This window comes from Balaenoptera ricei, chromosome 3 (genome assembly GCF_028023285.1).
Source record: "Balaenoptera ricei isolate mBalRic1 chromosome 3, mBalRic1.hap2, whole genome shotgun sequence".
NCBI lineage: Eukaryota > Metazoa > Chordata > Mammalia > Artiodactyla > Balaenopteridae > Balaenoptera > Balaenoptera ricei.
In genome coordinates this window covers 148713710-148740956 of record NC_082641.1, presented here as the reverse complement: position 1 = coordinate 148740956, position 27247 = coordinate 148713710, and the positions used below count along the sequence as shown (strand labels likewise).

The 27247-nt window shown below is 36.6% G+C and overlaps 1 protein-coding gene across 5 annotated transcripts; it reads right to left on the bottom strand.

Annotated features, from left to right (window-relative positions):
- Nucleotides 1-374: 374 nt before the first annotated feature.
- On the bottom strand, nucleotides 375-25812 carry SPDL1 (spindle apparatus coiled-coil protein 1). Of its 5 annotated transcripts, none has more exons than XM_059919622.1 (12): nucleotides 25704-25812; nucleotides 21303-21478; nucleotides 19001-19177; nucleotides 14399-14593; nucleotides 13400-13549; nucleotides 13202-13300; nucleotides 13015-13125; nucleotides 10899-11039; nucleotides 6128-6231; nucleotides 5353-5540; nucleotides 3078-3417; nucleotides 375-813 (listed from the first exon to the last, which is right to left on the bottom strand). In XM_059919622.1, exons 2-12 carry the CDS (start codon nucleotides 21459-21461, stop codon nucleotides 666-668), a joined length of 1812 nt encoding a protein of 603 aa, XP_059775605.1. In that variant the 5' UTR covers nucleotides 21462-21478; nucleotides 25704-25812; the 3' UTR covers nucleotides 375-665. The 5 variants fall into 5 exon arrangements, with proteins under 5 accessions (XP_059775605.1, XP_059775602.1, XP_059775604.1 ...); XM_059919619.1 differs by lacking the exon at nucleotides 375-813 and adding an exon at nucleotides 22160-22228 and having other exon boundaries at nucleotides 2879-3417; XM_059919621.1 differs by lacking the exon at nucleotides 375-813 and adding an exon at nucleotides 22160-22228 and having other exon boundaries at nucleotides 2879-3417; nucleotides 21303-21475.
- Between the last annotated feature and the right edge of the window lie 1435 nt (nucleotides 25813-27247).

Below are 27247 nucleotides of genomic sequence, written 5' to 3'. Positions count from 1 at the left end.
TATATATATATATAAATTATATGTACCAGGGAATTAAGAATCCCTGAAGTTTCTTTTTTCTTCCTTTATTCCCTTTAATAACACGCTATTATCTATACAGAGTAAAAAAACAAAAAGGGGATAAATTATAGCAGTTTTATTTTAAAGTTCAAAATTATATTTTTCATGTAATTGAGACATAAAATTTAAATCATGTATATGAATACAAAGATGAACATATGTGCTTTATACGCTGACAAAATCTAGTTACAATATAATATATATTTTTAAACCATGTTTTCTATTTTCACAACACAGTGAAAAACTACGTTCATAAAAATGTACATAGGAAAATATAATAGTTAATGTGTTCTCTTTTCAAATATATATGGCTCTGAAGGTACTTTAAAAATCTATATACAATGTAACCAATAAATTTGTAATAACACTTTCCTTCAGCTAATGGTTTATTCACTGTGATTCATAGGTCATCACTTAAGGAACTCTCCTGGCTAGAATCACAAACACATTTTGAATGTTTGGTCAAAGGAGCATGAAAATGCCAGTTCCTGGCACAACGAGTAGAAGGAAATAACCTACAGGATGGTATACTTCAGATAAAGACAATCTTAACTAACCTCCAGAGCAATCTTTTGGGCAAGTGGTACCTTACTCTCATTAAGTCTTTACTGCTGAGGGCACTGGGTCTCTGGAGTTGATTTGGAGGACACGTATACAATAGGGTGTGATTTCTTACAGGTTGCCTTTTCCAATTTGCTTGCAGTTTCTTTCCCTTCTTTAACTTCTGTTTGAAGCCTTGATTCAGCAGCTAACCTACAGGCATTAAAGCATCCACTCTGAATTCAAATGTGGTTAGGAAAAATTAAAGAAGAAACAATCCTCCAGTATAATGGACCTCTTAATGAGACATGGTGATTTTTTTTTTTTAGGTATATAAGGAGAAAAATTATAGTTGACTTCAATACCATTAAAAAAACTCATTAAAAAAACTAAGTCACTGCTGCACTAAAAGAACCTTTTTATATCAATAGACTTAATTTTTCAAATGTCTAAAGAAATGTCTTTAAGGTTGAATAAAAAGCCATGGCAAAGCCTAAATTAAAGAATTAAAATATAATGAGGGTGCCTATCATGATAAACACAACTAACAAAAAAATTTTTAATGCTAGAGCAGTATTTTAATGTTAACATGACTTACAAAAGGCAAATGCAAGACAAAAATTAACAAGGAATCCTGGGCTGCATGAATAGATGTCTATTTATCTATTAAAAAAACTCAAATTGAATTTCAACTAGCAAAATAATAATTTAAGAAAAAAAACAGTGAAGAGATATTTTAAAGTGCCTATAAGGATATTTTATAACAAGAGCATCAATTAAATTATAAAGCATGCAATAGTGAAGTTCCCAATAAAAGCCGTATTTATTATTACAATATTACCATAGGATTGTGTGTCTAAGTTAATCATGCAGAGAGCAAAAGGTTGGAAACATCTAAAGTTAGCAGATGGACTCACACACACACACAAAAACAAATGTTTTGTTATTTTATTTGTTTTTGTTTAGCAAGACAAAAAAATTCCAACGTGCTACTTGAGTCAAACAAGTAGCTAAATACATTTGCTTAAATAATTTTTATCAAGCAAAAAAAGGCAGAAAAAGAAATGAAGACAACATAGATAGTAAGGTTTGCACTGATCAATTCTGGAAATTCACCTCCAGGAATATACAATGGTCAAAACACACGTACACAGTGAATCACATATATACAAGCATAACCTGTTGAATTCAATTCAGAACTACTCGAAACCATGTGTGTATCAGATATCATTCATTTAAAGCTGCTTCTTCCTTGAGAATATTAAGCTTTGATTTTATGCGACTTATGGGTTATAATGTGATCACATAAAATTTCAAGAAATGGAGTAATACATTACTCCTATTACTAATTCTAATAACTGCAATATTGTTGAAGTGCTTTCTTTGTTGAATACTGTTTAGTAGCACTGAAGACTTGAAAACAAATCAGATAAAACATACAAGAAAGCCCTTTTACATAAGGTGGGCTATGTCTTACTATTTCAATTCGAATGCATACTAGTAAAATGTCTTATTCTGTACCCCTCCATCGAAGACTGACCCTGGGAGTACCTTAAAGATCTCCTTTCATAGCAGACAACCCAAGCTAACTATTTTCACATCAATATGCTTAATTTTTAGAATGTCTATTTATTTTAATTACATTTATCATTCCACTGCATAAAGACATCCTTCATCTTTTATCACCTTCTCCATTTTCCACATTCACTTCTTTTTTGCCCATTCTTGGTCCTGCCACACACACCAAGAACGTGCTTCTTATACCACCCTAACCTCAGCCACTGTACCTACCTTTTCCTTCCACTCACTTTCTCTCACCTTCTGCCTTCTATTATTTTAATTTTTTTTTAAAGGATAAGGTCCTTAAAACATTAATCCTTACAGACATACATGTCTGACACTTCCTCTTTTAGTCACAAACTCAATTATGCAGAAACTAGAGGCTTTGAAGTTTGGGTGTAAATTGAAAATGAATTACCTTTGATATTTTAAAATGTCAGAATAGGTATTAAAGCACATTCTTGAAGGCTTAGGATAAACAATTTCAAAAGCCATAAAACATTTCACCTAACAGTTTTTTGGAAGGCTGAAATTTCTTAGACTAATGGAAAGCCCTTTTAGGAGATAAGTTAATTTTTTTTCATGGCAACTCTTGAACCAGGAAAAAAATAAAACTATACATTTATTCAAACCAACAGAACATTCAAAGAGGTACTAGACTGTGGTATTTCTGCCTCATGACACAGAAAAGTGTTACTTTTTAAAACAATTCCCTTATTCAGGAGTCCTTTTCCCCTGTAATCATTTTAGTCTTTCTTAAAGTTTTAGAAAATCGGAAGGTAGGCAGATGAAATTGGGGAATTATACTGCATGCAATACTAAGAAAATAGATAAAGAAACAGATAGTGCAGTTCATGCAGCGATAGAGAAGAGATGGAGAGGGCCGCTCACTGCCTTGAAGGAAAGAGGACACTGACCTGGGAGAGTTACGGGTGTTTCCACTTCTTTCACTTAAGGCTTCCGACTCAGCTGGAACTCCTATAAGTTTCACACATTTCTTTTCCTTCCTTGGCTGAATACCCACGGACAGATTTTTGTAAGGAGACAGAATGACTCCTGATGTGTTTACAGAAACTGTCTTTTCCAACTGCAACTTATCTTCTAAATTGTTAGGACAGGACTGTACCTCCTCTTTCTGAGGTGGTGATCTATAAACTTCTTCCTCAACAGCACTGGTGGTACATACATCGTTAGGGGTGGTTATATCCACAGGAAGTACCTCACGCCTCTTTTTGAGTACAGGCACTTCAATTTTCTCTGAGAAAAAAAACAATTAAAAATAGACCTAGTCAATAAATCAAACACACAATCAACATAAGGTAAAACTAGTTATAAATGTATTTTTTTCCTTTCCTTTTTTTCCACTTCCATTCCTTTAAAACCCATTCATCTCCTTACTAAAATACATTGTCTTTAATCCTTTCTTTTTCATGGATTCCATTAACTATATCTTTTCAAGGTTATCTGGCTATAAATTTTTCCTTGGGATCTCAATATATTTGACTCTAGGAATGAACACTTAAATGTTCTCTTCTAGGGTTATGATAAAAGTTGCATGGGGCTTCATAAGATCTCACCATGGAAATCAGGCAGGATATAGTGGCGAAGAGTCAAGGAATCCAGGTACTAATCCTAGTGCTAACAACACTCTGCAGCTGGGTGACCTTGGGAAAGTCCTTAACCACTCTGAGCTTTGTATTCTTTCTTTTTAAACCTTGAATAATAATAGTCATCATTTATTGAGCAACTACTAAGTGCAAAGCACTGTGTTAATCTGCTATATGCATTCACATTTAATCTAAGGCATGAGCTTTGTTTTCTTTACCTGTAAAATGGGGATTAAAAGCACCCATTGAGTGAAGACTCCATACTGTGTCTTACAAGGATTAACATAACATCATTCCATCCCTTATGCGGGTCCATATACACAGTCACAGAACTAACTGTTCTAATTACCTTTTCTGTATCCCCATACCAATGTGTCTTTCATTTTCAAAATCAAAATATTAGTGAGGTTGGAGAAACCACGGTTGAATGTGGGGTTGGTGTTCCTGTTGGTATCACTATTGTTTTTAAATCAGTATTTTCCCTTTCTCTAGCACTGCTCCTTTGAAATCCACACCATCTAGATTCATTATACTTCCTCCTGCTTGCTGTATTCAGTTCACAGCAGACCTTTGAAATTTGAAACGGATAATCCTTAATCAGGACAGGCTATTAATCAGGGAAGGGAGAAAGGATGAGAGAAAAAGAAGCTTTTTTAAACTATAAAGAATCCTTATTATTGCTGACAACCTCCCCACTATTGTTGAGAATCACTTCAGTCACTGAAATAATAATGAAGAGAGAGTTGTAGGCATGTGAACAGTATAGGGGCTGAAAAATCTATAACCTAAAACATGTAACAGAACTTTCTTTTTGGTCTAAGGATCATCACATTCTTAGACTCTTTTATTTTGGGCCTTTTATTTTTTAATTTACGTAATGTAAAATCACTTTTTTAAATGTATAATATGCAGAGCCTATATGCTTAGGCTATTTCCTATCTCAGTGATTAGACTTGATAGTTGTCCTCTAATATCTGTCCTGCTATTCCTTAATAGAATCCCAAAGATTTAGTTGGGAACATGGACCCTGAGAATCAAGGCTGAATTTCTCTGCTATTCCTATAGGCAGGTAAGACCACGTGACTAAATTCTGCTCAAGGAGATATATGTTGATGAACAATGCAAAAGAAGCCTAGATCCTGACATTGACCAGTCTTAGAATGCCCCCTCCAGACTTTTATCAGGGAGAGGAATAAATACCTATCTTGTTTAAGTCTCCATTATTTTAAGTTTTCTATAAACATTAGTATTAACTAATATAGCTCTCAAACATCAGTTGCCTCAACAAAACTGAACTCTTTGGTATTACATAAGATGCTGCAATCTTAAATGGAAAAGTCTCAAATGTCAAGGTTCTACTATACAGATACCCAAAAAGAATACCCATTACATTCATGCACATCTAGTACCCAGTTTCTCTTTGAATTTTCCTACACATTTTGTAGCAATAAATTTATTAAATACAGATACACAGCCACAAATTAGTTTGTAATATGATGTGCATAAAGCTGTAGCAAGAAAAAAAACTGATATGATCTCTCAGAGCTTCTCGTGATATAAAAGACAAAATATGAGACATACATACCTTCAGGTTCATACTTCAGTTTTAACTCATCTAGTTTAGCTCTCAGTTTCATATTTTCACTTTGGGAAAGCTGGAGGCACCTTTCATTCAAAAAAAGTTTTCGCTCAATATCCAGAGCCCGCTGGCTCTCAAATAATGCTTTCATTCGCTGGATGGACAATTCACCTTTAGTGCTTTCATTTTCTTTGCTATATTAATAAAAAAAAAAGAGAACCAAGGAATATTAAAATAACACAATAAGCAAGTATAATAGTTAGTACAAATTATTTACTATATTATATATTTGAACTCTTAGTAAAATATATTTCCCTGGATTTTTAGTAACAAAGAAACAATAAGCAAAATAAGCTTTAACAATAGCAGTTTCAAATTAAAAAAAAAATCTCGTTTCAAAGGAAATGAACAAAAGGGAGCATATTTTCCACATTTATGCATGGATAAATAAATTCCTTTAAGTTTTACGTTACATGATATTTATTCTTTAAAAATTTAGACTATAAGAACATTTTCTACTTTAAAGTTCTTTTTTACTTACTAATCTGAAAAGCTTTATGAAAAACATAAAGAACTAAAAACATTTCATTATTCATTGAAAGTATTTTTCTTCAATAACCAGCACTAATTATATCTTGAATAAATCTCATTTGCTGCACAGAGGTATTTCTGTTGCCATTCCTTTCTGGAATTTTCTTTTGGCAATTTAAAAATGAAACTATTACCACTTATTATGAGCAAGTCAAAAGAGTCTCTGTCTTCCCAAGCCCCCAACACTTACTTTAAGTTTTCAAGCTTTATTTGAAGTAAATCTGTGTAATAGGTGTCATCTTCCAGAGCAACAGAGTTGGCTGAAGGCTTAGATTCCATACTTTCATATAAACTCTAAAGAAAACAATTCTTATTACTTAAAATAAGTAACAAATTAGGTTAGCATAGGTTTATTAATAATAGTATCAGCTACCACTTATTGAATGCTTATCATATGGCAGACACTGTGCTAAGCACTATCCACTTAACTCATTTACCTTCTGAAGTAGGTACAAGAATGAGCATTCCTCTCCTACAGATGAGGGAACTGGCTCACAATGCTACAGGCAAGTAAACTGAGAAGAGAGAATCTGAACGCAGATCTGTCTCCAAAGCCTATGGTTCTAAGTACGCCTGTATCCTCCCTCTGGTTTCTCTCTTCTGGCTTTTAAAATGGAAGAAACAAATACTCACAGGGTTTAATTCTGGCCTTTATGACAAAGCCATAAATTACAAAAATATGAACAAGAGTGGAGATCCTTACAGTTATTTTTGGTGCCCACTCTTCTGAGATTCTGATGGAATCTCTGTACAATTTCTCTAGGGGGAAAAAAATTGTAAATCTGCTTAAAAACATGTAAACAATTTCAGAGATTGCAGGTAAAAGTCCCTAATTTAAAGCTGTAATTTTCAAAGTCTAGTGCAGAGTCCACTAGTGAGCCACATACACCGGCCAATAGATGTTTTGCAAATTTAACCAAAATTGCAGTCCTTTCAACAGTTCTTACAAGGGAAAGAAAGTTATATAAACTTAAAATTTTATGATACACTAACGGCTACAATTTAGAATGCCTAAAAGGTTATTAACGTTTACAAAATATATCATTTGTAAACTTTAATTCTTTAGTGAGAAGATATCTGTGCTCCCTAAGTTAATTTATAAATTCAATGCAATCCTAATAAAAATGCCAACAAATTTTTTTGGAGCTAGACAAGATGTTCACAGGGAAAAACAAACATGAAAGAATAGCCAGGAAAAATGCTGAGAAAGAAAAGCTATGGTGGGAGAATATCCTTACCAGACAAAACATACTATAAAACCTCTAAAATTAAAAGCATCAGTCTGATGTGCAGAGAGGTAGGCCAGTGGAATAGAATGGAAAATCCAGAAATAGACTCAAGCATAAATGGAAATTTGATATACGGTATAGGTGTCATATTAAATCACTGCCACAGGAACTTCCCTGGTGGCGCAGTGGTTAAGAATCTGCCTGCCAATGCAGGTGACATAGGTTTGATCCCTGGTCCGGGAAGATCCCACATGCTGTGGAGCAACTAAGCCCATGTGCCACAACTACTGAACTTGCGTGCCCTAGATCCCATGCACTGTAAATACTTAGCCCACTCGCCGCAACTACTGAAGCCTGCGAGCTCTAGGGCCCACGTGCTGCAACTACTGAGTCCACGTGCTACAACTACTGAAGCCCACATGCCTAGAGCCCATGCTCTGCAACAAGAGAAGCCACAATGAGAAGCCTGCGCACTGCAACGAAAAGTAGCCCCCGCTCGCCGCAACTAGAGAAAGCCCACGCGCAGCAATGAAGACCCAATGCAGCCAATAAATAAATAAATAAATAAATAAATAAATAAATAAATAAACCACTGCCACCAAGATTGACTTCTTAATAAATGATGCTGGGACAGCTGGCTAGTTATTTGGAAAAGATAAAACTCGACTTATATCTCACACTATACACGAGAATAAAATTCAGTAGAGATCAGATCTCTAAATGTAAAAAGTGAAACTGTACAAATACTACAAGAAAACGTGTTAATTCCTCTATACACGCAGGCAAATAAATACACCTATAAAACAAGCACTATGATACATTATTGCCAGCGGGAATCTAAATTGGTACAAGCCATGTGGAGGAGTTTGGGAACATCTAACAAAACTACGTATTAATTTACTTTTGACCCAGCAGTTGCACTGTAGGAATTATCCCTGACGATACATCTACAACAATAAGGAAACGCAAATATATGCAAAATGTACTTTGTAGCACTGTATATATAGCACTGTATATAATTGCAAAATAATGGAAATAATCTAAATACCCAGACACAGGAGAATGTATGAGAATCCATACAATGGAATTCTTTGTTGCTGTTAATAAGAATTAGGAAGTCTCTCTAAACTGAGATGAAGTGATTTCCAGGTTAAAGTTAAATGAAAAAAAGGAAAGTATAAAAGACTGTGTTATGCTACATTTTGTCCAAAAAAAAAAGGGAGAAAATAAAGCCTACATAAAGCTGCTCTTTTTGCAAAAAGAAACAGCATGAGTAAATCAGAAACAAATGAAATTGGCTACCTAAAGGGGTGGGGTGGAAACAGCGTAGAAGGGATGGGGAGACAGATAGGTCTCTAAGTGTATCTTCTTTATAGTTCTTTTAGAACCTTGTTAATGTTTCACATGGAAAAAGTATATACATAAATTCAACAAGGATGGATGGAGGGCAACAAAACAAAATAGAAACAGAAACAAACAAACCTAACTGTATTTCAGATGCATAACACACTCATACCAAACAGGGGTAAGGGAGGAGGGGAAAAAAAAAACCCAAGTAACTTTTGAACACAGTATTTTGACTATATACCCTCAGGCTAAAAACAAAAAGAACTACAAACAAATCCTGAACTTTAGTGAGTAGGGTAATTCCGAAACTATCAATATATGTATCCTAAGAATGAGTAAATACGCAAATATATTGAGGACAATAACCGCCAGGTTTTCCACTGTTGGATAAAATGGGGTAGGCAATGAAGCCTGTGGTATCAGATTCAAACTGGAGTTATTAAGTATGAAATCAAGGTTTTCTTATGTGTATATATATATATATAAATACATATACTCACACAAACCTATTCACACAAAACATTCATAAATATGCGTATAACACATACATAAATACACTAAATATACACACACAGACTTCTAGTTCTGTCTGCTAAAAGGGTCTAGAAGCGATGACATTCCAGTAAGCAATAAGCACATCTAGTGCCCAGTTCTTGGTTTCTAAGTGCCACTGTCCTCTTAAAGGAACCTGCGCTCCTTGCAGAAATGCTGATTCCAAGGCTGGGGCAGGTGAGCTAGGAATATCTTGTAATGCCAGAGTAAGGAAGTATTCCTACTGGCCAAATCTGGGTGATCAGAGTAAATAAAGAAGTTACAGACTACAATCCATAGGATAAAATAAGAATTCATGAGGCTATATGATATCAATAAATAAATAAGTGAGGAGGAAAATTCTTTTCAATCTCTTTATTATTCTTCTAACTAATAAATGTAGAAGGAATGATGAAATTATCATTTGGCAATCATCACAGTAATACCTGTTTCAGGCAAGAATCATCAATGGATGTTCAAGTATAAGGAAAAACAGATATATACTTGGTCTAAGTAACTCCCCACAAGATATTTATTAATTACAAAGGGAAGAATTGTAACCGTACACTGGAGAAACCTGGCAGGCATAACCACAACCAGTCAAGGTTAATATAACCAGTTATGGTACAAACAGACATTATGTACCACCTGATGTACATGTCGAGAGGGGTATAATAATACTCCTGTAGTATTCCCGTCAAAAATACATAGCCTGAGTCTAATTATATCACACACCCCCTAAAATGAGAGAAAATCTACAAAGCAAACGGCTGTACTCTTCAAAAATGTCAAGGTCATAAAAGTTAAAGAAAGCCTACAGAATTGTTCCAGGTTAAGGGAGACTAAAGAGACTTGGCAATTAAAGACAACATATGATCACGGATTGGACCCTAGAAAGGAAAGCATTTGGGTATTTTTGTTTTCCAAGAAGGACATTAGTGGTAACTGGTAAAATGTAAAAGGCAACTTAGCTAAAACTACGTATCAATGTTAGCTTCCTGATTTTGATCATTGTATCAATACTATGGTTATGTAAAAGGATAAGCTTCAACACTGAGGTACGACGTAAGGGTTAAGGGGTATCTGGTTTGCAACTTACTCTCAAATGTTTAAGATAAAAATGTACACACATGGAGAGAGAGAGAAAATAAAAAAGCAGATGTGGTGAAATTGATAATTGGGGAATCTGGGTGAAGGGTATATAGAAATAATTTCATGACTTTTCTGGGAGTTTGAATTTATTTCAAAAAATTTTAAATAGTTTATTAAAGACCTCTATGAATTCCAGTTGCCACATAATATTGGACAATGTGACAAAAATATTACTATGCATCCATTAAAAAACAGAGGTGGAGAGCACCGAAGAAGAATCAATTACTGGTAACACTCAACAGGAGAAACAAATCTCACTGACATAATGTTGAGTGGAAGACAGAAACAAGAGTATGTAATGAATGATTCCATTTATACGAAGTTCAAGAGTATCTGTACATGTAAAGCTGATAAAAAGTTAGAAGGTAGGAGTACTCACTTAAAAGGGACATGACGGTGCTGCTCTGGAGTGCTGGAAGTATTCTGTATCGTGAGCTGGGGAGTAATTATAAGGGGGTATATGTATGTAAAACTCATTAAGTTGTACACTAAAGATATGGGCACTCTGAGTATAACTGAGTTACAATTTACAACAGCAACAGATATGAAAAGCATAAAGAAACTAGAAGAAAACATTAAATATTGGTAAATCTCAACGGAAATTATACACTAATTACATAATAAAGAAACTCGTTCAAGTTAGAAGTATTAAGATACTCAAACCAAAATTTGGCTGTGTTTTTTAAAGGTGTTTATACATACCTTAAATTTCTCCAGATTCCTAATTTCACCTAAGAGATGTTTAATTTCACCATTCTTTTGCTCCAGCATGGCAAGTAACCGTTCCTGCTGTTCAAATTCAGCTTGAGACCCTTTCATTTGTAGCAATGTGGCGATTTGTAACTAGAAAAAAAAAATCCCTCCCCCCCCATAAAAATTGAGTGGGGGAGAGGAAGAGTCTGATAACCATATTTTCGATACAGTTCATATTTTGTACTATATTACTTTGACCTCATTTTGGAAGCTAAACTAATTAGCTATTTCTAGTCTAATACTAGACTAGAAAAATTTGAAAACATTTTATACCAATAATCTAGTTAGACATAACTCTTTAGTACTTATTTAGACTACTTATGAGTGATATTTGAAGTCCATAACAATCATTTGTACTTCTGTGAAACATAATTGAACTGCATGGCTGTGGTCTGGAAGCACGTCACTTACGCAGTAAATGAGCCTGGCCAAATGCTGTGCTGTACTCATCATATGCACTCTCATTAAGGGTCTGAAGCAGTTTCTCAAAAATTTTGATTAACTTCAGTAGTATTAAGTGGGGGAAATTATTAAGCTACTCACATTCACAAATGTAAGATTCACAAAGAACAAGGATGGAAAACAAAGGTAAAAGTCAATCTAAGGATATTGAAGCAACCTTTAATACAAGTATAAATTTATTTTGTAAGAGCAGCAATCAACTTACCTAATTATGACTCCACCTAAACCTGGAGTTACATAGCAATCAGAAGGAAATTAACTAAAATCTAAACCTAGCAATCCTTTCTGCCATGGGATATTTCTGGAGTTCTTAAAAAATGTCAATTAATTTAAATACATTTTTGAGTAAAGCAAGCAATGATATGAAGTTTTAGCTATGGTTACAAGTAAGAGAGAAAGGTGACTTTTAACATTTTTAAGGATCCACTCTTTGTTCCTGCTTCAAACTGGAGGCTAGACACATTTAGCCTCGGAAGATTCAGAATGCTACCTGTGTCTAAAGACAGTTTGGGGTATCATGGGAACATTCAGAGATTAATAACAGTAGCCCAACAAATACAAAAAGAAAACAAAGAGCAAATATGAGAAAATTTACAGAGAAACAATTCCCAGATAGGGGAGAGCCTCAGTAAACCAGATGGCACACTTAAAATCCTTAGAAATAAAAGCCACAACTATTGTTTAAGTCAGCACTTCATTTAACTCCAGGACAACTCTAAGAGTCAAGTTGTATCATCTCTATTTTACAGATGAGGTGACTGATGCTTTGCAAAATAAAAATACTTGTCCAAGGTCACACAACTAACAAGTGACAGACTAGGATTCAATCCCAAGTTCATCTAATGCCAAAGTTTAATCATTGACCTTTCCTATTTCTTTGGTAAATCTCATCATCCTGAAAGAGAGGCGGGAAGCCTTACAGACTTCTAGTTATCACCTCAGGAGGGTTAGGCACAACAGATCAGGTATCAGGAGTCTAAGGATTGGTACAATACTGGAATCTTTCCAGCTTCAGCACGTTTTTCTGTTACCGGCTGTTTGACTGAAATGACGCCCAACAAACGCTTAAAATTACAAGGGCTTATATGCTTGACTTGAGAAACTACAAGGAAAGGAAATTCAAATTTCAGTCTATAACTAAGCCTTTGTGGGAGAATTGAAGAATTGTGGGAGAGCTAGTTTTAGTTGAAGTAGGAACCTTAGGGCTATCCTCAGAAAGAAACTAGGCCTACAGTAGGAAAGAAAAACTTTTAAATACTTGTTTTTTCCCACTCCACAAAGAAAGAGCTAATGGCAAGGCTAGTGAGTAACAATTAAAAGCTCAATCTCTCTGGCAAGGCTAGTGAGTAACAATTAAAAACTCAATCAATCAATGGATGCTAAAAATACCACTACTAAATCTACACAGAATTAATTTTTTAAAATAAAATATAAAAGGGATCTTTCATTCAATTAAAAAAAGTTTTTTCTAAAATCATGCAGTTCTAGAAATAATTATGTAAGTATATTCCTTGAAGGAAAAGATGCTTTCTTTGATATATTTGTACATGTAATGCTGATTCAAAATAGGTTTAATAAATCTTTGATCATAATAATTCTGTACCTTCATTCTTTGCATCTGTTCTCTATTAAATGCATTTTGCTTCTTTAGTGACTGATACTTGACTTTCATGCTGATAAGCTGACGTTCCATTGCTGCCCTTCGATCTTCCACCTAGAAAATATTAACATGTTTAATTATGTTTTTATTAAGTGAAATGCCAATTTAATCAATGGAATATTTTAAGTACCTCTGCAAACAAAGAGTTGCCTTTACTGTTAGGGTCCAAGGCTTGCTGGAGTGCCTGGTCTAGCTGCACCTGAAGATCTTGATTTGCTACACGAGCTTTCTAAATTCAAAAGAAAACAATTTAGCTAATAGAGATTAGATTAGCAAGAAAACAATTTATTATAAATTGGAAAGGATGATGTTACTGTAATCACAACACCTCTAAGGCATTATAGTAAGAAACTGCTTCTTTCTGTCGCTCTTCTTTTTCTTCTTTAAGCCGGTCTACCTGGCGCATTAAATTAGTATTAAGAAGTTCTAGTTGTTCTTGTCTGTACTGTAGTTCGTTCACTTCTTCTTTGAGGGTGGTCTATTCAACAGAAATGGAAAAAGAAGAAACTCTCTTGAATAATCCTTCATTTAGCAGCTGTTCAGTTTATCTATCAGCAGTGGTTCACACCCAAAACTAAAACTAAGAAACAGTCAAAGGTTATAAGGTGCATAATAAAATTTTTAAAAAATTATACTCATATACATATCAACTTCCATGCTGCCAACTTTTTATACTGGGCTTTTATGACACAAACTAGGATCAGGATAAATGTCTTAATTCTTCCAGAAGTTTTATTAATCTAAAAGTAAAGTCTGCCTTACATAATCATGTAACCTAAAGCTTTACTTTATTTGAAGTAATCCATCTAAAAATGCTGTAAGGCTGCCCTGGTGGCACAGTGGTTAAGAATCCACCTGCCAATGCAGGGGACAGGGGTTCGAGCCCTGGTTTGGGAAGATCCCACATGCCGCGGAGCAACTAAGCCCGTGCGCCACAGCTACTGAGCCTGTGCTCTAGAGCCCGCGAGCCACAACTACTGAGCCCACGTGCCACAACTACTGAAGCCCACACGCCTAGAGCCTGCAACAAGAGAAGCCACCGCATTGAGAAGCCCGTGCACCACAACAAACAGCAGAGAACTAGAGAAAGCCCACACGTAGCAACAAAGACCCAATGCAGCCCAAAATTAAAAATAAATAAATAAATTTATTTATTTTAAAAAATTAAAAAAATAAAAATTCTGTAAAACATTTTTTAATTAGTTAGATCAAAGTTAGGCCAAAAAATATTTCAGCCTTAAAACTAGCTCATAAGGATTATTACAAAAACATGGAAAATACAAGGGAAAAAAAGAAAACTCCAGAATACACATGCCATAAAAATTACCTTCATACTTTCCATTTCAGTTAGCTCAATTTGAAGAGCCAGCATCTCTGAAGAGATGCTTTCGTGTACACGTTCAGACATTATTCGCATTTCCTCTGATTTGCAAGAAAGGAGTTCCTTCTGATGATCCACTTTGTGCTTCAGCTGCTTTTCACTAAGCCTAGCTTCATCTAATTCGGCTTTCAGCTTTTCTAACTAAAGTAAAAAAAAAAAAAAATCACAATCTTATAAATCAAAAGGTAGTGAAGGTCATCAGAACATACAATTGCAATACAAATTGTTCTGGTATCTGCAGGATAACTATTTTGGAAGGTAGTCAAGCTGAACAAAACTATTTAACTCCTTTTCCCAAAATGTCACATAGTTCCAAATCTTGGAACACTAAGAATACAGGCATACCTGTCTTATTGCATTTTGCTTAATTGCACTTCCCAGATATTGCATTTTTTTTTTTTTTTTTACAAATGGAAGGTTTGTGGCAACCCTGAGCCAAGCCGAGTCTACCAAGCGATTTTTCCAACAGCATTTGCTCACTTCCTGTCTCTGTGCCTTATTTTGGAAATCTTTCCAACTTTTTCATTACTATTATATTTGTTATGGTGATCTGTGATCAGTGATCTTTGATGTTATTATTGTAATTATTTTGGGGCATCACAAACCACACTCATATAAGACGGTGAACTTAATCGATAAATGTTGTGTGTGTTCTGACTGCTCCACCGAATGGTCATTCCTATCTCTCTCCCTCTCCTAGGGCCTTCCTATTCGAGACACAACAACTCAAAATTAGGCCAATTACTAACCTTACAATGGCCTCTCAGTGTTCATATCTCTCACTTTAAATCAAAAGCTAGAAATGATTATGCTTAGTGAGGAAGGCATGTCAAAAGCCGAGACAGGCCGAAAGCTAGGCCTCTTCCACCAAACAGTCAGCCAAGCTCTGAGTGCAAAGGAAAAGTTCTTTAAGGAAGTTAAAAGTGCTACTGCAGTGGACACACAAATGATAAGGAAGCTAAAGAGTCTAACTGCTGATATGGAGAAAATTTTAGACGTCTAGATAGAAGATCAAACCAGCCACAACACTCCCTTAAGCCAAAGCCTAATCCAAACTCTCCTCAATTCTATGATGGCTGAGAGAGGGGAGGAAGCTTCAGAAGAAAATTTTGAAGCCAGCAGAGTTTGGTTCATGAAGTTTAAGGAGAGAGGCTGTCTCCATAACATAAAAAAAAAAGTGCAAGGTGAAGCAGGAAGTGCTGATTTAGAAGCTGCAGCAAGTTATCCAGAAGATCTAGCTAAGATAATCACTGAAAGTGGCTACACCAAACAATAGATTTTCAATGTAGACAAAACAGCCTTCCAGTAGAAGAAGATGTCATCCAGAACTTCCATAGCTCGAGAGGAAAAGTCAGTGCCTGGCTTCAAAGGACAGGCTGACTCTCTTGCTAGGGGCTAATGCAGCTGGTGACTTTAAGTTGAAGCCAAAGCTCACTGACCATTCTGAAAATCCTAGGCACCTTAAGAATTATATTAAATCTACTCTGCCTGTGCTCTATAAATGGAAAAATAAAGCCTGGCTGACAGCACATCTGTTTACAACATGGTTTACTGAATATTTTAAGTCTACTGTTGAGACTGACTGCTCAGAAAAAATATTCCTTTCAAAATAGTACTGCTCACTGAAAATCCACCTGGTCACCCAAGCGAGATGTACAACGAGATTCATGTTGTTTTCATGCCTGGTAACACAACATCCATTCTGCAGCCTATGGATCAAGGAGTAATTTCAACTCTCAATTCTTATTACTTAAATACATTTTGTAAGACTATAGCTATCCAAGATAGTGATTCCTCTGATGGATCTGGGCAAAGTCAATTGAAAACTTTCTGGAAAGGATTCACCATTCTAGATACCATTAAGAACATCTGTGATTCATGGAAAGAGGTCAACATATCAAAATTAACAAGAGCTTGGAAGAAGTTAAATCCAACTCTCATGGATGACTTTGAGGGGTTCGAGACTTCCGTGAAGGAGTAACTGCAGATATAGTGGAAATAACAAGAGAACTAGAATTAGAAGTGGAACCTGAAGATGTAACTGAACTGCGGCAATCTCATGATAAAATGTTAATGGATAAGGAGTTGCTTCTTATGGATGAGGAAAGAAAGTGGTTTCTTGAGATGGAATCTGCTCTTGGTGAAGATGCTGTAAGATTATTGAAATGACAACAAATGATACAGAATATGACATAAACTTAGTTGATAAAGTAGCGGCAGGGTTTGAGACAACTGACTCCAATTTTTAAAGAAGTTCTATTGTGGATAAAATGCTAGCAAACAGCATTGATGCTATAGAGAAATCACTCATGAAAGGAAGAGTCAACTGATGCAGCAAACTTCACTGTTGTCTTATTTTAAGAAATTGCCTCAGCTACCACAATCTTCAGCAACCACCACCCCGATCAGTCAGCAGCCATCAACATGGAGGCAACACCCTCCACCAGAAAAAAGATTATGACTCACTGAAGTCTCAGACGGTTAGCATTTTTAAGCATAAAATATTTTAAAATTAAGGTATATACATTGTTGTTTTTAGACCGAATGCTATCGCACACTTTAATAGACTACTTTGGAAACTAAAAAATTCATGTGACTTACTTTACTGTGATATTCACTTTTTTGTGGTGGTCTGGAACTGACTCTGAAGTATCTCTGAGGTATGCCTGTATGTAGTTTAAAGGGAAAGAACTTATAGCAGAAGGGTGAAACTTTAGGGTCAGGCCTAGGTTTAACCTGTCTCACTTACATTCCTCAAATGTAAAACTGTTAAGTGATTGTACCTACCATCACTGTGTTATCGTGAGGCTCTCAACTGAGACTGGGTGGGTAAAACATTTGGCACCACACCTAACACTCACTAAATGGTTTGTTATCAATAAAAAGCTTTTGCTTGATGTCCAGGGTTATCATTATCATCTATATTGAATTATCTTCAATAGGGTCTCAACATTCTTAGACTATATCCTGATATTTGTTTTCTATTTAAAAAATAAGAGCCTTCTAGCATAATTTCTTTTCCCTTTTCTATTTTCATCATGTGAAATAAAAATTTCAGCTGATTGATCTATGTTGAAATGTGGACATTCTTCTGAAAAACATCACTGAATGACCCAAACTTATTGTATGATGAGATGATTGGGGTTTCCTATTTGGCCAAGGCTAGGCATCTTTTAACAGACAGTGACATGCCTCGTTTTATCAGCATACAAATAATCCATACAAGTAATCAGAGTAGGTCTGGATTCCTGGCCACTTTGGCTGCCGTGTGAAGAATGAGTGGTATGACAGCAGTGATGGAAGCAGGCTGCCTGGATAGCAGGGGAGAGACGATGGTGAGCTGGACTGCAGTGTTATAGCAGAGATGGGTATTGCATAGCTCAAGTTCTGAGAACTTGTTGATGGATTAAATATGAGAAATAAGTGAAAGGAAGATAGCAAATAAAGCTCCAAATTATTGGCACAAGTAATTTGAGAACATCAATAAGACTGAAAATATTTTTTGAATTATTTAGTCTTTACTCCACCAAAAAGCCATCTCTATAACTGGCCTTACTTCAGACTCTGAATACTTCCTACATTACTCTTTTTGGTTTAGGTAATGAAAATTACTGCTAAACTGAAAATAATATCCAGGAAAAAAAAAAAGCATCATTAACAGTTATTGATGTCTCAACTCAGAGTAGCTTCAGAGAAGCTGGGGTCAGAGTGGTATGCAAGATGATTCTAAGTATTACATGAAAGCATATTTTGATAGTTATGTTTTACTGCATATTAGGACAAAACATAACCAGCTCAAATATATTTCATTGATACCATTACTTAAAATGAGAAAACATTTAAAAAGGGAGTCAATTTAATGAGAATTAATTAACAGTATAGGTGTTACAGGTATATATAAACATCTTAAAAGATGGTACATGAAACACAGTGAAACAGGCTTTGAAATCAGACAGCCTCAGTGCAAATTTGGACTGCTAATTTCTAACTCTATAAACTTATCCAACTTTACTCACTCTGTTTAAACAATGGCTTTCTCATCTGTTATATGGAGGTAATAATGGTACCTCCCTTATGGAATTGTGTAAGAAGTGGATCATATGTATTAGTTTATCTTCAATAAACAAACTATAAAGTATCAACTCTAGTGTACATTAATTTACCAAAAACTATTGGCTTCTTCTGTGGAATTGTAAAGTGCACCACTAGTTGCAGTGAAGGTTAGGGAACTAGTCTTTCTGAAAAGGGACTCGCATACTAGGCACTCTAAGCAAGGAGGTTATGCTGATCACTAAACTAAAACTCCCTAACAGATACTCAGTTGCTAAAATTAAATAATCCTATTTAATTAATAGAATGTTATTTATACAAGTCTCTTAGGTGAACTATTGTTTCTCAGTGTTCCCTCTCCTAATATTAAAATGATGGAGCCCTTAATCTCAGCTGTTTTGCATAGATGTTACTAAGAAAATCTTCTATCACCTAAAGTTTACATATGGTTGCATAAGCATGAAATATTTTTGTTCTAAAATACAGAGATATCCAAACCTTATTTTTTAGTTCATTCACTTCCTGCCCATGGCTTCTGCTCAGCTGTTCTTCTAATTTCTCCAGGTGCATTTTTTGTTGTTGTTTAATAGCTTCACATTCAGAGCTCAAACTTTCTAACATTCGACTCTTGAGCTCAACTTCTCTCTGAAGAGTATATTTTTCTTGTTCATAATTCTGAAAACAGATTCAATTATAATTCAATTACATAAAAATAACTTAAAGCCATCACACATAAGCAGTTTTCACCTTCAGCTGAATCATTCCTGTTTCACACATTTGCTGCTTTCTAAGTAACAACCACATGTTAAATCTGAAATAACTGAAGTTGATATTAATGTTAAAAACCCGAGAGGTATTTTGAGACTATATTAACGTTCGTGCTAGGGATATGGTAATTGCTTCTATGTCCTGCCAATGAAGTAAAAAGTGCTCTAAGGCTGTCAATGAGTCAAGTTCTCTCTGCTAGGGAAAAAAAAAAATTAATAGCATTTAAGTTTTCCTAGTGAGAATTATTTGGTTTGATAATAATATGCTCTACTGGGCTTCCCTGGTGGCGCAGTGGTTGAGAATTTGCCTGCTAATGCAGGGGACACGGGTTCGAGCCCTGGTCTGGGAAGATCCCACATGCCGCGGAGCAACTAGGCCCATGAGCCACAACTACTGAGCCTGCGCGTCTGGAGCCTGTGCTCCGCAACAAGAGAGGCCACAACAGTGAGAGGCCCGCACACCACGATGAAGAGTGGCCCCCGCTTGCCGCAGCTAGAGGAAGCCCTCACACAGAAACGAAGACCCAACACAGCCAAAAAAATAAATAAATAAATAATAATTAAAGGTGAAAAAATAATAATAATAATAATATGCTCTACTTGTAGCTCTGAGTAAAATGAAAAAATAGTGGACAAGGTATAAACAGAAATACTGAATTAGCTCTCACTTTCACAATGTAGTCATCTGAAAAATGTTCATAAATGTTCATAACACCACTCAGACGAATACAGTGCTAAGACAAAAGTAGTATTTAAGAGGGCTTTTGCTTACTGTCAGGGAAGTTTAAAGGTAAAAAGGGCATTAGTACAAACTTCTTCAACAAGCTTTAAAAAATAACATAAATGAAATTAGATTTAATATGAGAAAAATTTTAAAAAAGGGTTGCCATTAGTTTTTTTTTTTTTCCTGATATATTTAAACTTTGAGATCAAAGTTTAAATACAATGCTGAGCATTTACTAAATAAAACTGACTTATTCATTCTTTCAATAAATGTTATGCCAAATATTAGGGATATGGCCGTGAACAAGACAGACAAAATTCCGTCTCATGTCATGTCTCTCATGACAGTGGGGCATGAACCACTCAGATGGAGGCAACAGCTCCTGTAAAGCCCATAAGGCAGGACTAGTATAGCTAAAGAACATTTGAGATGTTTAGAACAGTTTGAGATGAGGCCAAAGGTTGAAAGAGGTCAGATCACACGGGGATCTACAAATCCAGGTAAGGGGCTCGGATTTTGTTGTAAATAAAACTGGAAGCTGCTCTATGCTTTCAGCAGGGCTGTGACATGATCTTTTGCATATTCTTCAATGACCACTTGGCTGATGTGTGAAGAATGAATGGTGTGAATGGCAAATGCAGGAAGCAGGCAACTTAGTCAAAAGGCTACAGTAGTAATCTAAGGGAGAGATGACGGTGGTCTGAACTAGAGTGGCTGTGGTATAGATAATTTGTAGTCAGGTTCTTAGAGCTTACTAATGGATTAAATACTAGAAATAAGGGACAGAAAGATATTGAGTAAAACTCCTAGATTTTTGGCTCAAGTAACTGGATGAACGTTATTACATTTACTAAGTAAGGTAAAGAATTCTGCAAGAGCATGTTTGGTTAGTGGGCAGGGAATTAACTATTCTGTTTATGTTAAGTCTGAGATGCCCATTAGTGGGTAATTGAATACAAAAATCTAAACTTTAGGGGAGAACTAAGGACTTGGTGTAACAATCATGGGGCATTTAGATGTTATCAAAAACTATGAAGCAAGTGACGTCACCTAGGAAGAGTGCAGACAAAGCAAAGTCTAAAATTCAGTATGTAGTAAAGAGAGTGAAAATAACTTAATTTTCAAACTCAGAACACACTGAGTCAGAAAAAATATTAGAAATTCATTTAGTTCATTTCCCTTTAATGGGGATGGGTGGGAACTAGGCCTAAAATCCTCAGAAAAGAAAAATAATATTAATAATTGCTGGACAACACAGATCTTCAGTAGCTAAGCACATCTTTGTAAGCAGAGGAATCTAGTGTCCTACCTCAGTCACGGTCATCATTTCATTACGACATTTATCCAATTGATTCTGCAATTCGTTCTGGCTCTCCACTAGTTGTAAACCATACTGTGCAGCTTTTAGTCGCTCTTCTTCAACTTCTTTGAGCTTGCATCGAAGATCTGCTATTATATCTGCCTCCATGATTTTTTTCCTGTCTACTGTAAATAAAGGAAATAAAAGCACTTAAGCTTAAACAAAAAACTCCATATCAATAATAAAAGATATGTGTGTTTGTGTGTTGTGTGTGTATGTATATATTCAATACCACTGCCATATAAAAACACAGCATTAAAGATTTTCTTCCTGACTTTTAAATGGTCAAATTTGCATTCTTGTTCTAAGAGCCAGGTCTGACTATTTTGTTACCCGATTTGAGACCAAACCAAAAAAAAGATGAATACATTTAATTTTGCTTCTAAGGAATGCAGTGTCAGGAAACCATTCAGTTATTGTGTGCTAAGCTTCCTTAAATGCTAAGGTAGGATGGTCTCATAATTATATCACTATACAGGTAACCAAGTTAAGAGAACAATAAAAGAAGTCAAGAAACTTTATAGTAGCATAACTGCTACTTAAAATATAAAAAGATGGCTTTGAATAAGATTCATAAGGTAAGGACTAGCATGTCCACAATTTTTCACAACAGTGTTAACTTCCTGAACACATTAAATTTGCCACATTAAATGTGCTTTATTGAAAACAGACTCACTAGCATTTTCCTAGTTATTCATAAGAAGGCATGCAAAACAGACACCATGTTCAGAGTAATTAAAGAACAATCTCATTCTAGATTTTCAAGCAAGGACTTAAACATTATATATAGAAACATTCCACTTTACCTCAACCTCACTCATCATCCTTTCCAAATTGGTTCCAGGCTCTTAGGCCAGGCTTAAACTCAGCTTTGCCTTCAAAGAATAACAAGCCATTATTAAGTTATTCTCTCATGTCTCCAGTCAATGTAGTCATTTCATTCAACACATACTTCTTGAATGCCTATGTGCCGAGCTCCATTCTGGGCACTTCAGACACATCAAGTGGTCAAATGGACCCCAAAAAGGGCTCTGCTTTCATAAAACTTACCCTCCAGTAGGAGAAGACAAGCAATAATAATATAACTAAATGCATTAGAAAGTGGAAATGGAAAAAATAAATAAAACAGGGTAAGTAAGCTTGGAAGAGGTGGGTGTATCCTAACTAGGATGAAATTTAAAATGTGTTGAATGGGGATCCCCTCAGGTGACTTCTGAGCAAAGCCTTGCAGAGGATAAGAGAATTAGCCATGTACTATTTAGGGAAATCATGTTCCAAGTAGAGGGGTAGCACTACAGTTGAAGGAAGTCCAAAGAATGAACAAGATAGAGTATAGGTCAGAGGAGATAACAGAGGAGAATATGGAGATCAGGCCATTGTAAATAAAGGCTTTAGCTTCTACTCTGGGTGAAATGGGGAGTCACTGCAAAGTCTGGAGTAGAGATATGATACATTTAAAAGGATCATTTTGGCTGATACGCTGAATAGTTTGGAGGGAAGCAAGTTGGAAGCAGAAAGATCAGGTGGGATGACCACTCACACCAGAGTGGCTGCCATAGGAGGTGACGAGAAATGGTCAGATCTAGCATATATTCTGAAGGGAAAGCCAACATGATTTTCGGACAAATGGATATGTGGGATGTGTGAAAGAGAATTTTAAAATGCCTCCAAAGCTTCTGGCTGAGCAACTAGTAGAATAGATTTGCCGATAGCTGAGGCATCAAAAACTGTGGGTAAAGACTGTTTGGGAAAGAAAATAAGAGGTTTAAGTTTTAAAACATGAAATGTGTCAAGTAAGCAATGGCTATAAGAGTAGGAGATGGGTATGGGCTGGAGATATAAATTTGGGAGTTATTAGCATAAACACATGAGCTTTGTTATCACCAAAGTATGAGCATAATTAAAGAGAAGAGGACAAAGGTTGGAGCCCTGTTATGAGGTGGGAAAGAAGACTGCAAAGTATACTCAAGCATGACCAAGTGAGGTGGGAGGAAAATGAAGAGCATGTGTTGTCCTAGAAGTCAATAAACAAAAATGTATTAAGGAGGCAGAAGGTCAACTGCACCAAATGCTAAGTTAAATAAGGTGAAAACTGAGAACTGGCCAATGGATTTGAATTCATGGAGGTCAGTTAGGAGATGACCCTAAGAGTAGTTTTGATGGGGAGATGTGGGCAAAAGCCTGATTGGAGTGAATTGCAAAGAATGGTAGGAGAATAGTAGACAGCAAGCATACTTTTGCTGCAAAGAAGAGCAGATAAATGGGGCAGTAGCTGGAAAGAAAGTAAGATCAAGTTTTTTGTTTTTTTTTTTAAGACGAAAAATTTTTTAAGAAAAAATAATTAAAAAAAAATTTTAAGAACAAAATTACAGCATGCTTGTATGACATGGGATAGATCCAGGAGAGAAGGAAAACTAATGATATAGAAACATGGAGAACTACTGGAGTGATGAATGTGCAGGGTCTGATTTTTGGACAGGAACATGAATGCTTCATCTAAAGTAAAGGAAAGCATATGGGTACACTGATAAGTAGGTAGATATAGTGTTGGGAGTCTGCCTAAGTGCCCTTCTAATGTCTTCAATTTATCAGTAAATTAGGAAGCAAAATCTTTGAGAATGAAGATGAGGGAGGAAATACAGGATTTTAGAAGCAGGGGGAAAAAAAAGGTATCCTATGTTATCCAGGGCTGGCTGTCACTGCTCTAAAATGCAAGACCTTTCCAAAGCCTGTACATGATGGGGCCAGCCACTAATTGTTGCACTGTTAATAATAATTTATATTTGCTAAGGATTTACCATTTGCCAGGCAGAGTGCTTCAAATGCATTATCACATTTAATTCTCTTAATGGACCTGAGCTAAGTACTACTGTCATCAGTATTTACTAAAGAAAAAATGGAGCTAGCCTCAAGACATCCCAACCAGCAATGTCCAAGGCAACCTAAAAATTAGCTCTCATTCATTCCAAAGATTTGCTGGAATTCCTATTTTGTGTCAGGTACTGTGCTATTGCTGAGGATACAATGTGATCCCCAAACTAGACAATATCCCCGCCTTCCTGAATCTTACAGTCTATTAGTGGAAAGGCATTAAATCAAATAACTGATAGGTAAAGTTACAAGTGTGATAAGTGCAAGAGGCAGAGGTACATGGTGCTGAGCCTATAACAAAGGGCAGCTGTCTTAACCTGGGTAGTGGGATGAGGACAGGGTCAGGGGGAATATGGACAAGAAAGATTTCCCTGAGGAAGTGACTTTTCAACAGATGTAATGAATGTGTAAGAATTAACCTATCCATCTGCGGAGAGAGGTAGCCAGGGTTGAATAACAAGCACAGCTAATATGTGGCAGACATTGCGCTCGGTACTTTGCAAACATTATCTTATTTAATTCTCTCAACAATTTTATGAAATAAAAGGCTCCCCCCGCCATTTTACATATGTACAAACTGAGGCACAGAAACGTCAAGTAACTTGCCCAGGGTTATCAGGTAGTAAGTGGCTAAATGAGATGGGAACAGGATCTAGTTCCATAGCCTGGTGCTCCTAAACACTTTTCTGTTCTGCCTCTCAGAAACGTCGCATATACAAAGCATTAGGGAGACAGGGAGCTCAGGGAATCAGGCTGCTTGAGTTCTTACCCCACCTTCACTACTCACTGGCTGCATCAACTTGGACAACTTACGCAATGTCTTGTTTTGTCATCCGCAAAACAAGGACAATAACATCTACCTAAAAGGGTTTTTTTTTTTAGAGGATTAAACCAACAAATGAGTACAAAGCAGCTAGGGCAAAATCCAACACGTAACTGTCTGAGGCAGCGCTGTCCAGCAGAAATATAATGCGAACAAGACATGTCGATTTTTAATTTTCTAGGTGCCACATTTTAAAAAAAAGTAAATACTGGTGAAACTCACTTTAACAATATGTTATTTAACCCAATACATCCAAAAGATGATCATTTCAACATGTAGTCATTATAAAGATTATTAATGAGGTTACTTTTTGGTGTAGTCTTCGGATTGCCAAATGGGGCTACTGGCTGTCGTACTGGACAGTGCAGATCTAGTGTTGGTTATCCTCCGGAAGCCCAGGCAGCGGACCCGGCTTTCCGTATCTACGCAGAATCCTCGGGAGCATCGAAGCGGCCCAACGGAATATTGAGACCGGCTCGGAACCTGGTTTATAAGAACTGAGTTCCGCCGAAGAAGCTGTTCCAGCTGAAAGCCTGGGCGGAGACCCAGGCCCCCGGTTTCCTTAGGCCCTGCTCTCCCCTCCCCAGTAGTCCTCTCCATGCCGCTCCCCAGCTTCCCTCTTCACACGCACTTCCATCCAGGTACCCTGCCCCTACCTCTCTCCTCACCCCTTCCCCTGCTGCTGCAGCTCGCCGCGCTCAGATTCTCGACGTTAACTCCACCGCACCGCAGAGACACCGGCCCATTCACTCAGCAAGCTCTCGGTTAAGCGCCAGGGCTTTTTGAATGTAGAACTCACATGTCTCGCGAGACTTTCCGCCCTAGCGGCGCGTAAAGGCAAAAAGGGGAGGAAGGTCCAAGACTGCCACGCCCCGCCTACAGCGACTGCGCAGGTGCAAGTGGCGAGCCTTGGGCTTGGCGCAGGCGCAGACGTGGTTCTGTGGCTCGTCAGTCTTACTCAGGGTTGGTCTTCTGGGTGTTTTTTGTTTGTTTGTTTGTTTCTTTTCCTAACGACAGTACCTTCTGGAGGGATAGTGTCACTAGAAGGCGAGGCGGTGGGGGAATTCCATAGTGAGCTGGCCTAACAGCGCGTTGGCCAATGTGCGTTCTGAAAGCTCTGCCCTGTGATACCTAGTTTATGGTTCCAGGAATTTAAATCAGTGTGACAGTGCTGAAAAACGTTATAGACAGAATCACAGTTACTCTTATAGGACAGAATGACAGTTATTATAGCGGCCTTAAACACTTGCACCTTCACCATGCACGAGTACAGTGCTAAATTTTACACGGATTATCTCATTTAAGCCCGCCAACAGCCTTATGAGGTAGGTATTATTGTCTTTTTCTGCAAAGGAAAGCAAAGCCCCAAGAAGAAAGATATCTTGGCCAAGTGGTAGAACCAGAATTTGAACTAATGCAGCCTGCTGCTAAAGTCCAAGCTCTTGCGTGTGTCTTTAAATAATGATTTTATATTTTGTAAACCTGATGCCTATTCATTATTCAAAATTTTAAGCAATAATAATAATGCCAACATTTAATAAGCACTTCTGAGTCCCTAGCAACTGTCGTATGGATCATGTTGTGCTTTTGAGCCCATCTTTTCTTGCCTGCTTGGAGATTTGGCCATAGGTGCTCTGTTTTTCATCGTCAGTTTTTTCTTCCCTGTCAACAAGTAAACGTGCTATAATGACTTACATCTCAAAAAATAACACTAACCTCCCTTGACCTCAATCAGCTACCACATCATTTATTTGCTTCCCTTGATAACAAAATTCCTGAAAAACAAAAAAAGTTTAGGCTCATTATTTCATTTTCTTACTTTTTATTCTAACTTTTTTCCCCACTTCAGGTTTTGGTCCCATCACTCCAGTGAATGGCTCTTCTCAACGTCACCAGTGAGTTCTATCTTGCAAAATCCATTATTCAGTCCTCATTTCTCTTAACAATTGATAGAGTTGATAGTTCTCCTTGAGTCTCCTTAGGTCTTGGGATGCCACACCCTCCCTGCTTTTCTCTTCTTAATTTCTTTTGCAGACTTCTATTTCTAACTGACGTAGGCCATACTAAATAAAGGATTGATCTGGGTTTGAAGACTGACAACAATGACGTCTTCATGTTGTTCACAGTGTACCCTAGCAGGTGCATTTGGGGTCTGAATGAGTCAGATGTTCCTTCATTTGTCACCACTCCCATGTTCTTG